Source organism: Melanerpes formicivorus, unplaced genomic scaffold, assembly GCF_026170545.1.
Source record: "Melanerpes formicivorus ecotype bairdi unplaced genomic scaffold, bMelFor1.0.p_v2 SCAF_23, whole genome shotgun sequence".
Taxonomy (NCBI): domain Eukaryota; kingdom Metazoa; phylum Chordata; class Aves; order Piciformes; family Picidae; genus Melanerpes; species Melanerpes formicivorus.
Window position 1 is genome coordinate 4,362,970 of NW_027142375.1, and position 11,303 is coordinate 4,374,272.

The 11,303-nt window shown below is 45.9% G+C and overlaps 1 protein-coding gene across 2 annotated transcripts in view; it reads left to right on the forward strand.

Moving 5' to 3' along the window:
* The window catches only part of COLQ (collagen like tail subunit of asymmetric acetylcholinesterase), a 50,786-nt gene extending 40,576 nt beyond the window's left edge, over window positions 1–10,210 (forward strand). For both annotated transcript variants that reach the window (XM_068152358.1, XM_068152359.1), the window contains 3 exons: window positions 515–635; window positions 1,596–1,698; window positions 6,859–10,210. In XM_068152358.1, coding sequence (XP_068008459.1) covers window positions 515–635; window positions 1,596–1,698; window positions 6,859–6,928 — 294 coding nt within the window. In that variant the 3' untranslated portion in view covers window positions 6,929–10,210. The remainder of the gene's footprint in view (window positions 1–514; window positions 636–1,595; window positions 1,699–6,858) is intronic.
* The last annotated feature ends 1,093 nt before the right edge of the window (window positions 10,211–11,303 follow it).

Genomic DNA, 11,303 nt, shown 5'->3' on the forward strand with positions numbered 1-11,303 from the left:
TGCAAGCAGAAACAGCTGGAGAAGAAAAGAGAGAGAATGGTTTATGTCACTACTCTATATTACCATCAGCAATCCAGTGAATTATATAGACCTTTATAATTTTCTTTTCTAGCCACTGGTAATTAGTTTTACATTTCAGTCCCTGCAGCCAGGATTTAGGCTAAAGTTCCCCCTTCAAGCTATAACAGATACTGCAGAGCAGTTTCTAATTTAGTACAAAACAAGGCAAAACTCCCCAGGCTACAGAGCTGCAGAAAACCCCCCACAAACCCTGCAAACCAAAATCATATGTTTCCTCCTTGCCTCAAGGAGCTAAGCTAAGTCCTGCTGAAACCAGGAGCAGGATCCTTCCTGTGTCCACTGGACTTTGAATCAGATTCGGTGTAAACACTGCAAACCACCAAATGGCAGAATGAACACCTGGCTGCGGGATCTGCCCCCCACAGCCCCTCCACCTCTGCTTGCTGGTAAGGCTGCTGGTGGTCCATTCAGTGACTGCTGTGTATTTGGCCAGGTCACCCCTCTCTATCCTGTGGATTACCGCTTCGGGGATGGAGGCACCTGCGGCGATGGGATTGTGCAGGCTGGGGAAGAGTGTGACGATGGCAACGCGATCGTGACTGACGACTGCATAAGTAAGTAACAGTGCCCTTGCAGGCCAGAAACCAATCACATCCTGGGCTGCATCAAGAGAAGCATAGCCAGCAGGGCGAGGGAGGTGATTCTCCCCCTCTACTCCGCTCTGTGAGACCCCACCTGGGGTACTGCTTCCAGTTCTGGAGCTTCCTATTATAGGAAGGATCTGGAGGTGCTGGAACATGACCAGAGAAGGGCCATCAAGGATGATCAGAGGGTTGGAGCTCCTCTCCTGTGAGGCCAGACTGAGAGAGTTGTGGCTGTTCAGTCTAGAGAAGAGAAGGCTCTGAGGAAATCTTATTGTAGCCTTCCAGTGTCTGAAAGGGGTACTAGAATAAAGCTGGAGAGGGACTTTTTAGGGTATCAGGTAATGATAGGACTAGGGGGAATAGAAGAATGATTTACATGCATTTTTGTTCATTCATAAGTCTGCATAATTCTGTTCATGTGCAAGCACTCACTTGCTATAGACACAGATACTGTGCAACACTGTGTAAAGGCTTAGGCTGGGATGTCTCAAACCACTTTATGACCTCAGTGTTTTGGTGGGGTGGTGGTGGTGTTTTAGTTTAGTTTGTTTGTTTGTTGTTTGGTTTTGTTTTGGTTTTGTAACTGTGATGTCCCCCAGAATTGGGGTGTTTTTTTTAATGCTTAATTTGTTTTTATAGTAATGAATTATGGCAGTAAGAGTTATTAAAACTACTGCTGCTGTAATCAGTGTGTCAGCAGTCAGCATTTTTAGTAGTTTTCCTTTCTTTCCCATGGTCACTGAAATTAGGCTAAACCCCTTATATGGTTTGTAGTGAAGAACATAGCTCCTTCTAAGCCCCCCTATGTGATGCCACCTCCAAATGCTTTCTTTTATACTTTACCCTTAGAAAATCTAGTTCCACTTACTTCACCTGCCCCTGTCACCTATGAAGTGCACTGAAGGTATCTCTTGCCCTGCTCTTCACTAGGATGCCGCCGTGCTTACTGTGGAGATGGTTACAGGCATGAGGGGGTTGAAGACTGTGATGGGAAGGATTTTGGATATTTGACATGTAGAACATATCTCCCTGGGTATGTATGAGCTGTGTTCACTTTGGTTTGGGGGTTTTGTTTGTTTGTCTGTTTCTTCTGCTTTCTCTTTTCCAGCCTCAAACCAGAAAAGCATTATCCACTTAAGCCTCCTTCCACTGGGGCCACTCCAGAGTCTATCAGATTTTTGCTACGTATCATTGACTTTAAGGGCTTTAAATCTCATCTTCCACTAATAAGCACTTGCCTCTTTCTGGGTAAGATGATTGAAGGTCACATAGACTAATGTTTGCCCATGGCTTGAAAAGATTTCTGCCTTTGATGACATTATCACAGGCTCACAGGATATTCGGGGACCTCTGGAGATCGTCAAGTCCAACCCCACTGCCAGAGCAGGACCATAGAATCTAGCACAGGTCACACAGGAATGCATCCAGATGGGGCCTGAAAGTCTCCAGAGAAGGAGACTCCACAACCTCTCTGGGCAGCCTGTTTCAGTGCTCTGTGACCCTCACAGTGAAGAAGTTCCTCCTCATGTTGAGGTGGAACCTCCTGTGCTGTAGTTTATATCCATTGGACCCTGTCCTATCATGGGGTGCAAGTGAGCAGAGCCTTTCCCCTCCCTCTTGACACCCAGCCCTTAGGTATTGATAAATATTTATTAAATCCCCTCTCAGTCTTCTCTTCTCCAGACTGAGCAGCCCCAGGGCTCTCAGCTCTCCTCATAGAGCAGTGCTCCAGTGCCTTCATCATCCTCATAGCCCTCTGTTGGACTCTCTCCAGTAGATCCCTTTCTCTCTTGAACTGGGGAGCCCAAAACTGGATTCAATATTTCAGGTGAGGTCTCAGCAGGGCAGAGTAGAGGGGGAGGAGAACTTCCCTTGATCTGCTGGACACACTTCTTTTAATGCACCCCAGGATCCCATTTGCCCTCTTGGCCACCAGGGCACATTGCTGTCCCATGCAGAACTTGTTATCCACCAGCACTCCCAGGTCCTTCTCCACAGTGCTGCTCACTAGCAGATCATCTCCCAGCCTGTACTGGTGCAGTTTATTCTTCCTTCCCAGAGGCAGGACTCTGCACTTGTCCTTGTTGAACCTCATTAGGTTCCTCTGTGCCCAGCTCTCAGTCTGTCCAGGTCTCGCTGAATGGCTGCACAGCCTTCAGGTGTCTCAGCCAAGCCTCTCCGTTTGGTATCATCAGCAAACTTGCTGAGCAGACTCTGTCTGTCTGTCCCCTCATCAATGTCATTGATGAAGATGTTGAACAGGACTGGACCCAGCACTGATCCCTGGGGGACTCCACTAGGTACAGCTCTCCAGGTGGCCTTGGCACCATTGACCACCACTCTTTGGACTCCATTTTGCAACCAGTTCCACCTCACTGTTCTTCTGTCCCACATTTCCTTGCTTGAATGTTTACCCACAACATGCCAACAGTAGGAAAGACCATGAGAAGTGATCTATCACACCAAAGGGGGGAAAAAATCAATGCCAAACCACAACTTCTAACCAACTTCCTCTTACCCTTACTGTTGCTGTGTATCTTTTGTTTCTGAGTCAGCTGGTCATCAGCCTTCCCAAAGACCAGGCAATTCACAGGGCAGCAGATGCAAAGCCGTGCATCCACTCAGCAATGTCCTTGTGGTGGTTTTAGGCTATGCCTTTAAGTTTTTTTCACAGCTCTTGAGCAGAAAAGTAGTAAAATGTAAATAAATCACTATGGGTTGTCAAAAGGAGAATAGAGATCATTCTAAACAGTCCCACTGGAAGAGATAAGGGACTAAAACTGGTTGTATCAACGTAATCTCTCCTCTCTTCTCTCTGCTTTGCTCTAGGAGAGATACTAACTTGCTTTTGCTTGATCTTGGCTGCATTGTTTTGGCATTAACTTCTCTGCTTCTGCCTCTTCTCCCTTTTGTACAGGGGAACAAGGGGGATCAGAGAGGGAGAAGCTGGTAGCTTCCCCTGGTCTTTGACCAGAGGTGTTCTTGTGCTGTTCATTAGTTGTGAATAGCTGTGAATCCTGTATATCTTGTACATATTCATTGCATTCCATTGTAGTTTGGCTTGTCAATACAGCTTTCATTCCCTTCCAGCTGAGCTGGTCTGGCTAATTTAATGTTGGGTTGGAAATCTCAACCCACCACATTGAAAACATCTGCTTATTGTTGACTTGCCTTCTGTGCCTTTGTTTAAGCAGCTTCCCCTGGTCAGCATTTTGCCTCCAACAGCAGTACCTCCATTTAACTGTCAGGCATTGTTACTGGCTAACAGGAAACATTTAATCTGCAAATGGAATTATGCACAGAGCCCTCATCATTCATGGGAGAATAATGTGCTAATTGACAGGGAAAAGAAGCCACAGAATAGCATCCTGTGTTAACTGCTGGTACTGGTAGATGATAGGCTGAACATGAGCCTGCAGTGTGCCCAGGCAGCCAAGAGGGCCAATGGCATCCTGGCCTGCATCAGGAACAGTGTGACCAGCAAGAGCAGGGAGGTCATTCTGCCCCTGTACACTGCACTGGTTAGGCTGCACCTCGAGTACTGTGTCCAGTTCTGGGCCCTTCAGTTTAGGAAGGAGGTTGACTTGCTGGAAGGTGTCCAGAGAAGGGCAACGAAGTTGGTGAGGGGTTTGGAACACAGCCCTGTGAGGAGAGGCTGAGGGAGCTGGGGTTGCTCAGCCTGGAGAAGAGGAGACTCAGGGGTGACCTTATTGCTCTCTACAACTACCTGAAGGGAGGTTGTAGCCAGGTGGATGATGGTCTCTTCTGCCAGTCAACCAGCACCAGAACAAGAGGACATAGTCTCAGGCTGCTCCAGGGGAGGTTTAGGCTGGAGGTTAGGAGGAAGTTCTACACAAAGAGAGTGATTGCCCATTGGAATGGGCTGCCTGGGGAGGTGGTGGAGTCACCATCATTGGAGGTGTTCAGGAGGAGACTTGATGGGGTGCTTGGTTGCATGGGTTAGTTGTTTAGGTGGGTTGGATTGGTTGATAGGTTGGACAGGATGATCTTGAAGGTCTCTTCCAACCTGGTTTATTATTATTCTATTATTCTAATCCTTCCCCTGCCTTTGTCGGAGCGCTCCTGGTGTAAAATCAAGAGCAGGAAACGTTAACAACCTGAAATGTGCTACAGAGGTCTCGCTCTCAGGCAGCATGGGGCTGCTTTCTGCTTGGAAAGCTATTTCTTGCTAGAATACAGAAATTCCACAAGGTTTGCTAGTTTCACAACATTTTCTTCATGCACTCTTCATGGTTTTAGCTAATGCCAGCATATACTACTGAATAGTTTGGTTTCTTTTGCTTTGTGGAGTTGCCATCTTATCACACTAGTCTCATTTTTCAGCTGTTACTTTTTTAGGAGTTCATCCCCCATCTCTTTTTCTCTTGGTTTGACAAGACTCTCAGTGGCACCTGTAGGCTCTTGCCTTCTTGATCTTGGGCTTTAATGCTTAGCTTAAGGAGCCTCACGTACTCCTGTCATGCCTATCGCTACCTCTGTCAACCTTCTTTTCAGCACAGCAGGCTTCAACCATGCCTACAGACAAGGTCTGCAAAGGAAAGGGAAAACAGATCTTCTTCCATGAAGATTAGGTAATGGAACCATGGCTAGCAAATCCACCTACAGCTTTCTTATGGCTCTTCAGTCTGGGTTTCTCCAATCTGTTAGGATTTACTGAGGGTAAGGTAATAGGTTCCTCAGCTGCAGATGTTGTCAGCGATTCAGAACACAGAATTAACCAGGTTGGAAAAGACCTTCAAGATCATCAAGTCCAACCTATCACCCAACACCATCTCATCAACCAAACCATGGCAATAAGTCCCTCATCCAGTCCAAGCTTCTGAGCTTTGTTGTTTTCAGAAATAGCACCCCCCAAAACTGAGAATCTTTTGTAAGCTTTGCTTTCCCTGTATAATCCACTTGTGAAGAGCAACTGAGATCCTTCATTTTTCTGTGTGCAGTCTGCAAATTATCTGCTCAACTAAAGGGAAAAAAAAAGAAGCTGTGACTCATGAATAAAATGGGATAAGTATGTGAGCACAGCACTCCCACGGGAATGTCATGTCAAAGCAGCTTTTCCTCCAAGAGCTCTGCTGCAACTGATTTCCCCTTTTGTCTGCTGCAACTGATTTCCCCAGTTCTACACTTTCCACTCCCCCAAGTCCCTCCTATCTCACACAACTTCAGCTCAAAGTTTATGTTGGTTTTCTGAGGATGTGAGTTATACAATGGGCTGGGCTGGAAGGGACATCCAGAGGTCATCCAGTCCGACCTCCCTGCACTCAGCAGGGACAGCCCCAACTAGATCAGGCTGTCCAGGGCCTCATCAAGCCTCACCTTGAATATCTTCAGGGAAGGGGACTCAGCGACCTCCCTGGGCAACCTGTTCCTGTGTTCCACTACCCTCATAGTAAAGAACTTGTTCCTAACATCCAATCTAAATCTGCTCTTCTCCAGCTTCAAGCTGGAGAAAACATAACTTTAAGGACCCACTTTGGGGCTGCTTAATCTATAGTTTGTAGATTATCTGATAGATGTTTTATTGATTTAGGCGTGTGCTAGCAATAAGAACTCCTCAAAATGCCTCTTTTATTGTCATCTCTGGTCAGCTCTTCAGTAGGTAGGGTCACTGCAGCTCATTTCAAGTTAATATAGGACAAAAATCGCTGGGTTTCCTTATTTTGCAAGGACCCTTCCATTTACTTTTATTTACTTATTTATTTACTTATTTATTTCCAAGCTGGACATGTGTCACTGTCATTATTTCAAGTACATGAAAAATAAGTTGAAGGACAGGCACAGTCACACCTGCTGGAAGTAACTGGAAAAGACATTTAACTCAGAGCCTCAGATACTTCATTACACAGTTGCTGTGGGTGAGCGCCAAAGCCTCCTGCACCCATCCCTGGGTAACACTCAAGTCCCACTGACAGTGGGGAATTTTTTGTTTGTTTTTTTTTAATTGATTTCCCTGGGAATTTAATCTTCACTCACAATTTCCCCTGATCTCCTGTTTTGCTTACAAGGGGGAGCACAGTTGAGCACCGATGGAGATTATCCTCTTATTTCGGTTCCCGTATGTTGCCGCACGTGGCATTTGCTGATGTTTTTCGCTCCCACAGTGTTACACCCAGAAACTGTGAAGTGTGGACTGTGTCATGCATTGAAACTGAGCTCTTGTCTTTTCTTTTAGGTCTTATGGAAAATTGAGATGCACTTCTTACTGCTACATTGACTCTACACAGTGCCGCTACTTCACATGAGGGGAGCCGAGGTGGGTAGCACCCTCCGTGTCGTGGGGTGCTAGGTGCTAACTACACTGCTTTGAGAAGGACTGGGACATAAAAACCTCACTCATCTCTGTGTGAAAACAAACAAAGGGATCTCATGCTGCTGATGGCCATTTAAAGAGATTTTTCTGGTTTTGTTGGGGTTTTTTGTTTGTTTGTTTTGGGGGTGGTTTTTTTTGTTCTTAAATCAGATTGGGGGGAAAAAATAGGACCACTGAATACTGTCTTAATAGAAACGTCAAACGGCATTTGCCAGTAAGACTTTTGTGTGGCTGTGGAAGGCAGCTTGCTCTCCATCACAACTGCGACATCAAGCTACTGGAAATTGAATTTCACTAACCAGGAAGGTTGTGTAACAATTACCTCGACTCAGCACTGTTAAATCTCTACATGTGAGCTCCTCAGGGCTTTTGTCTTTAAGCCTTCCCTGCAAGGAGCGTACCTTGGCTGCGGTGTTCATAGAGACTTTCTCTTCTACTACAATGTGAACTTTCCAAGTGTTGTATCCATACCAGTGATGGCTTTGGCAACATTAAGGGTAACCACACGCCTTCACGGGTGGAAGGAGTGGAGGTCCTTCAGTAATGCTTTCAGGATCAGCAAATCAGCCACAAAACTTCACCTTCAGGCTAAGAGATTTGGCTGCGTATGTCTGTGTGCATGCAAGGAAATGCAACCAGTCACAGGAGGCCTGAAATCGTAGGCCATAAAGGCCAAAGTGGACAAATAAGCTGTGAAATAGCCATGGAGTTCTCTCCCAGTTGAAAATTAGACAAGCAAGGAAGATAAAGAAGGAACTTATTTCCTTGGTTGTCACCTCTGTCAAGCTGGCTGGCTGCTGTGTGATCCTGAAGGGGCTGGGACAACTTCAGTTACCTGCCTGAAAGTGTAGTATTGCCTTCACTCTGGTTTCTGTACTGAAAGGTCTGTTTGGTTTCATCCCCTTGTCCACCTGACCGTCACCCTTCATTCGCCAGATCCATCCTGTCCTCTCTCCCTCTCTCTCTTCCTCGCTGTCCCCTCCACCACGTCGGGGGGACCCCCAGTGTACATTGGCACTTTTGTAGCACTGTAAACCAGATCTTGGAGTAGGCTGTTGGTGGATTCTCATTCATGCTGTGTAATGTATGTGCCTTTTCCTGTTCTAGAAAGTCTGCTCGACTATGTTAGCTCTGAACGCAGTCAGGGTCGCCATATAACTATTTATTAGCAACCATTAAAGAGCAGATTTCACACAGGAAGCATATTCCATGTTACATGAGAAGGAGTCTGTAACAGAAGAAAATGAAACAAAGGATGTGCAGAATTAAAGACTAAAAGCCTCAAAAAACAAAAGGAAAGAAAAGAAGTGTTACTTTCATTCAAGCCTCTCTTTGCTGCTTCCCAGTAAATGCTGTTCAGCTGCCCTGACACTGGTACCCCTGTAAAGGTTGAGCAAAGGTGGATGTTGCATTATAAGGATAATGCATTGAAGCCATCCAGAAAGTCATCAGAAACATAGACAACTTTTGCCACCTGCATGGAAGACTTTTAGCTCTGCATGTCCAAAGTGATCCTGGAAATGATTCAAAGAACTAAACCCAGACAAAACAAAATCAGTGTGCTCTTTGTGCCTAGCCACCTCCTTGGGCTAATCATATTGCTAAGAAGCTAAGCCACCAGCATTTGTAGCCCAGGTCAACAGTGCAAAATGTTTCATCTTGTGACCTTTTTTTTTTTATTATTAAAAAAAATGTATTATTATTATTTATTTTTTAAAATTGAGGTCTTAATAAAAGGTCAAGGAACCACTGGAGCAAGGAACTTGCCCTAAGCTATGGGAATCTGGGCGCTGTCATAGCTGCCCTTCAATCTTCTGCGCTTGTGCAAGCAGTGGGTCACAGCAGTGTCACACCATGCCAAAGCACACATCCCAGCAGGAGGCTCCCAAAGGGCAGCCACGCTCCCAGCAGCATGTCCTGCTGGCTAACCCTCTGGCTTGAACCTCTGCAAGCATCTGCTGGGTGTTGCCATCCTGGACTTGGAGAAGCTTCATTTGAACTCCTCACTTTCCCCAAGGAGTCGACCTCTACTCCCCAGAAGACTGGGAAGTTGGTAACCTCAGTGACCTTTCACCTTCACTTTTTAGTCACTTCATTTCAAAGACATTGAAAGACTTCAAAGACATTGAAGTTGCAAAGCTAAGTGCATGAAGGGTGGGAAATGGAAAGAGGAGTTGTGAAGTCACTGGAGGTATCACCATAGAATCATAGAATCAATCAGGTTGGAAAAGACCTCAAAGATCATCAAGTCCAACCTGTCACCCAAGACCTCATGACTACTAAACCATGGCACCAAGTGCCACATCCAATCCCCTAGAGCTGCTTTCCCATTTATGTGCACTGGGGACAGCTCTTTGCTCTCTTTTGGCACCATAGTATCATCATAGAATCATAGAATCAATAAGGTTGGAAAAGACCTCAAAGGTCCCCAAACACCTCAAAGGTGTTTAAGCCCAGGCTGGATGAGGCTCTGGCCAGCCTGATCTAGTGTGGGGTGTCCCTGCCCATGGCAGGGGGGTTGGAACTAGATGATCCTTGTGGTCCCTTCCAACCCTGACTGATTCTATGATACTATAAGTGAAATTGTACTGTGCTGCACATGTTCAGGGAGGGGCATATCAACCTAGCCAGAAAACATTCACAAAGTCTTGATTTTAAGTGGACTTTATTAATACAGCACAAACTGTTCAGCAGCTTGACAGAAAACAGCTTTGAAAGTTTAAATGAAAGCAACAAAAATGAGACAGGAAACAAGTTTCTTACTATCATTACTGCCTTGCTCCCCTCAGATGATAAAGCATGAGGAAGGCATGTGGAAAGTAGTAAACATATATCATTTCCCAGGCTTCAGAGGAAATCTTTCTTCCTTATTTCTGTATACCTGCTTTATCATTACCTAACTGGGGATTCTTCAGCTGGATGGTACCTGCTCTGCTGTGAATTCTCCTCCCTCCTTCTCTGATTTTCTTTAACTCCCTGTGCCAAGACTGATTCAAAAGTGAATTGGGCTATTTCAGTTCCTTGGCCTTTTGTGGTAGCCAATGCTTTTGGGAGAGTTTTCTACAGGTTAGGATGCAGCTCTAGACAAATGCAAACCCAGTATGACCTTGTGCCAGGCACTGTATTAAATGTATATTAACAATCCAGCTTGCACTTCCTATGTAATGAAATATATGTAGTTACCTACTGCATGTATGAGCAGCTCCTGTCAATAAATCACTCTACCTTAGTTCTGCTGTGTCCTTACTTCTGCCTCTTTCACTTCGGGTTTAACAATGCAGTTTGAAAGTGTAATTACCTAGTTTAAGATGCTGGGGAAGGAAAAACCCAATCACTTCTTTCCCACATCTGCTGGCTCTCTCCCTGATGCCACTAGATCTGTCTCTGTCCAGGCACACCACTGGGCCCAGCCTGGGAGTGTGACTGTGTATCCCCAAGCCTGGTCTCGCAGCCATGCATCACACTGTGTGCAGAACCAGGCTTCTTTCTTTGATTTCTGGTCATAATCCTCATCACAAGGACTAATTGTAACAAGGCTTTGGGCTGCAGTTTTGGGAGATTATCTCTTTCAACTTCCTCCTGTTGTACTGGTTGGTTTGGAACTCCTACCCAGGTCTGCTAACCAGAAAGCAATGGCATTAGGTGTTGATGTATGATGGGAATGGCAATGTTTTCACCTTGGGTCCAGTCACTCCTGGCAGCTGGTACCCAGGCTTTGGGAAGAGGTTCCTGCCTTACAGTAGCAGTCAGCAGTTTTGTCCTCCTGAGGGTTCTGTGTACTACAGGGCACCCCAGAGACAGGTGGTTCTGTCTGTGTCCAGGGTAAATGGAGGTGTGCTGACAGGCAGAGGATGAATGAGTCTCTGGAGTGGTGTATTTTCTGCCTGTCCTTTCTAAAAGCTCAGCTTCTGTGCCATTCACCTGTCTGGCTTCCCAAATGCCTACGTCATGTCTCACTTGAATTCAGAACTGTAGCTGCCAGCCCCATTCTCACTCATAAATCTGGCCCTGCAGCCCATCTCCTTTCTTTGTCCTTGTGGTTTCCTTTAATGACACCAAGGTTCATTGGCCCCTTTCAGCCTCTCCAAAACTCTGCAACACTTTCACTGCACTGGGTTTTGTCAACTTCTTTTTCAGCCTCTCACACCATTCCTTTTCTAACATCTTCAGCATGTCACAGCCCTGCAAGCATCACAGCAAAGCCCTTGGCCACAGTTTGTACCTTTTTAAAGGATGGCTTCTTAGAGGACCCAAGTTCAATGTCTCTTAAAGCCACATGGCACAATTCCTGTTTGGGTGCCACTGAC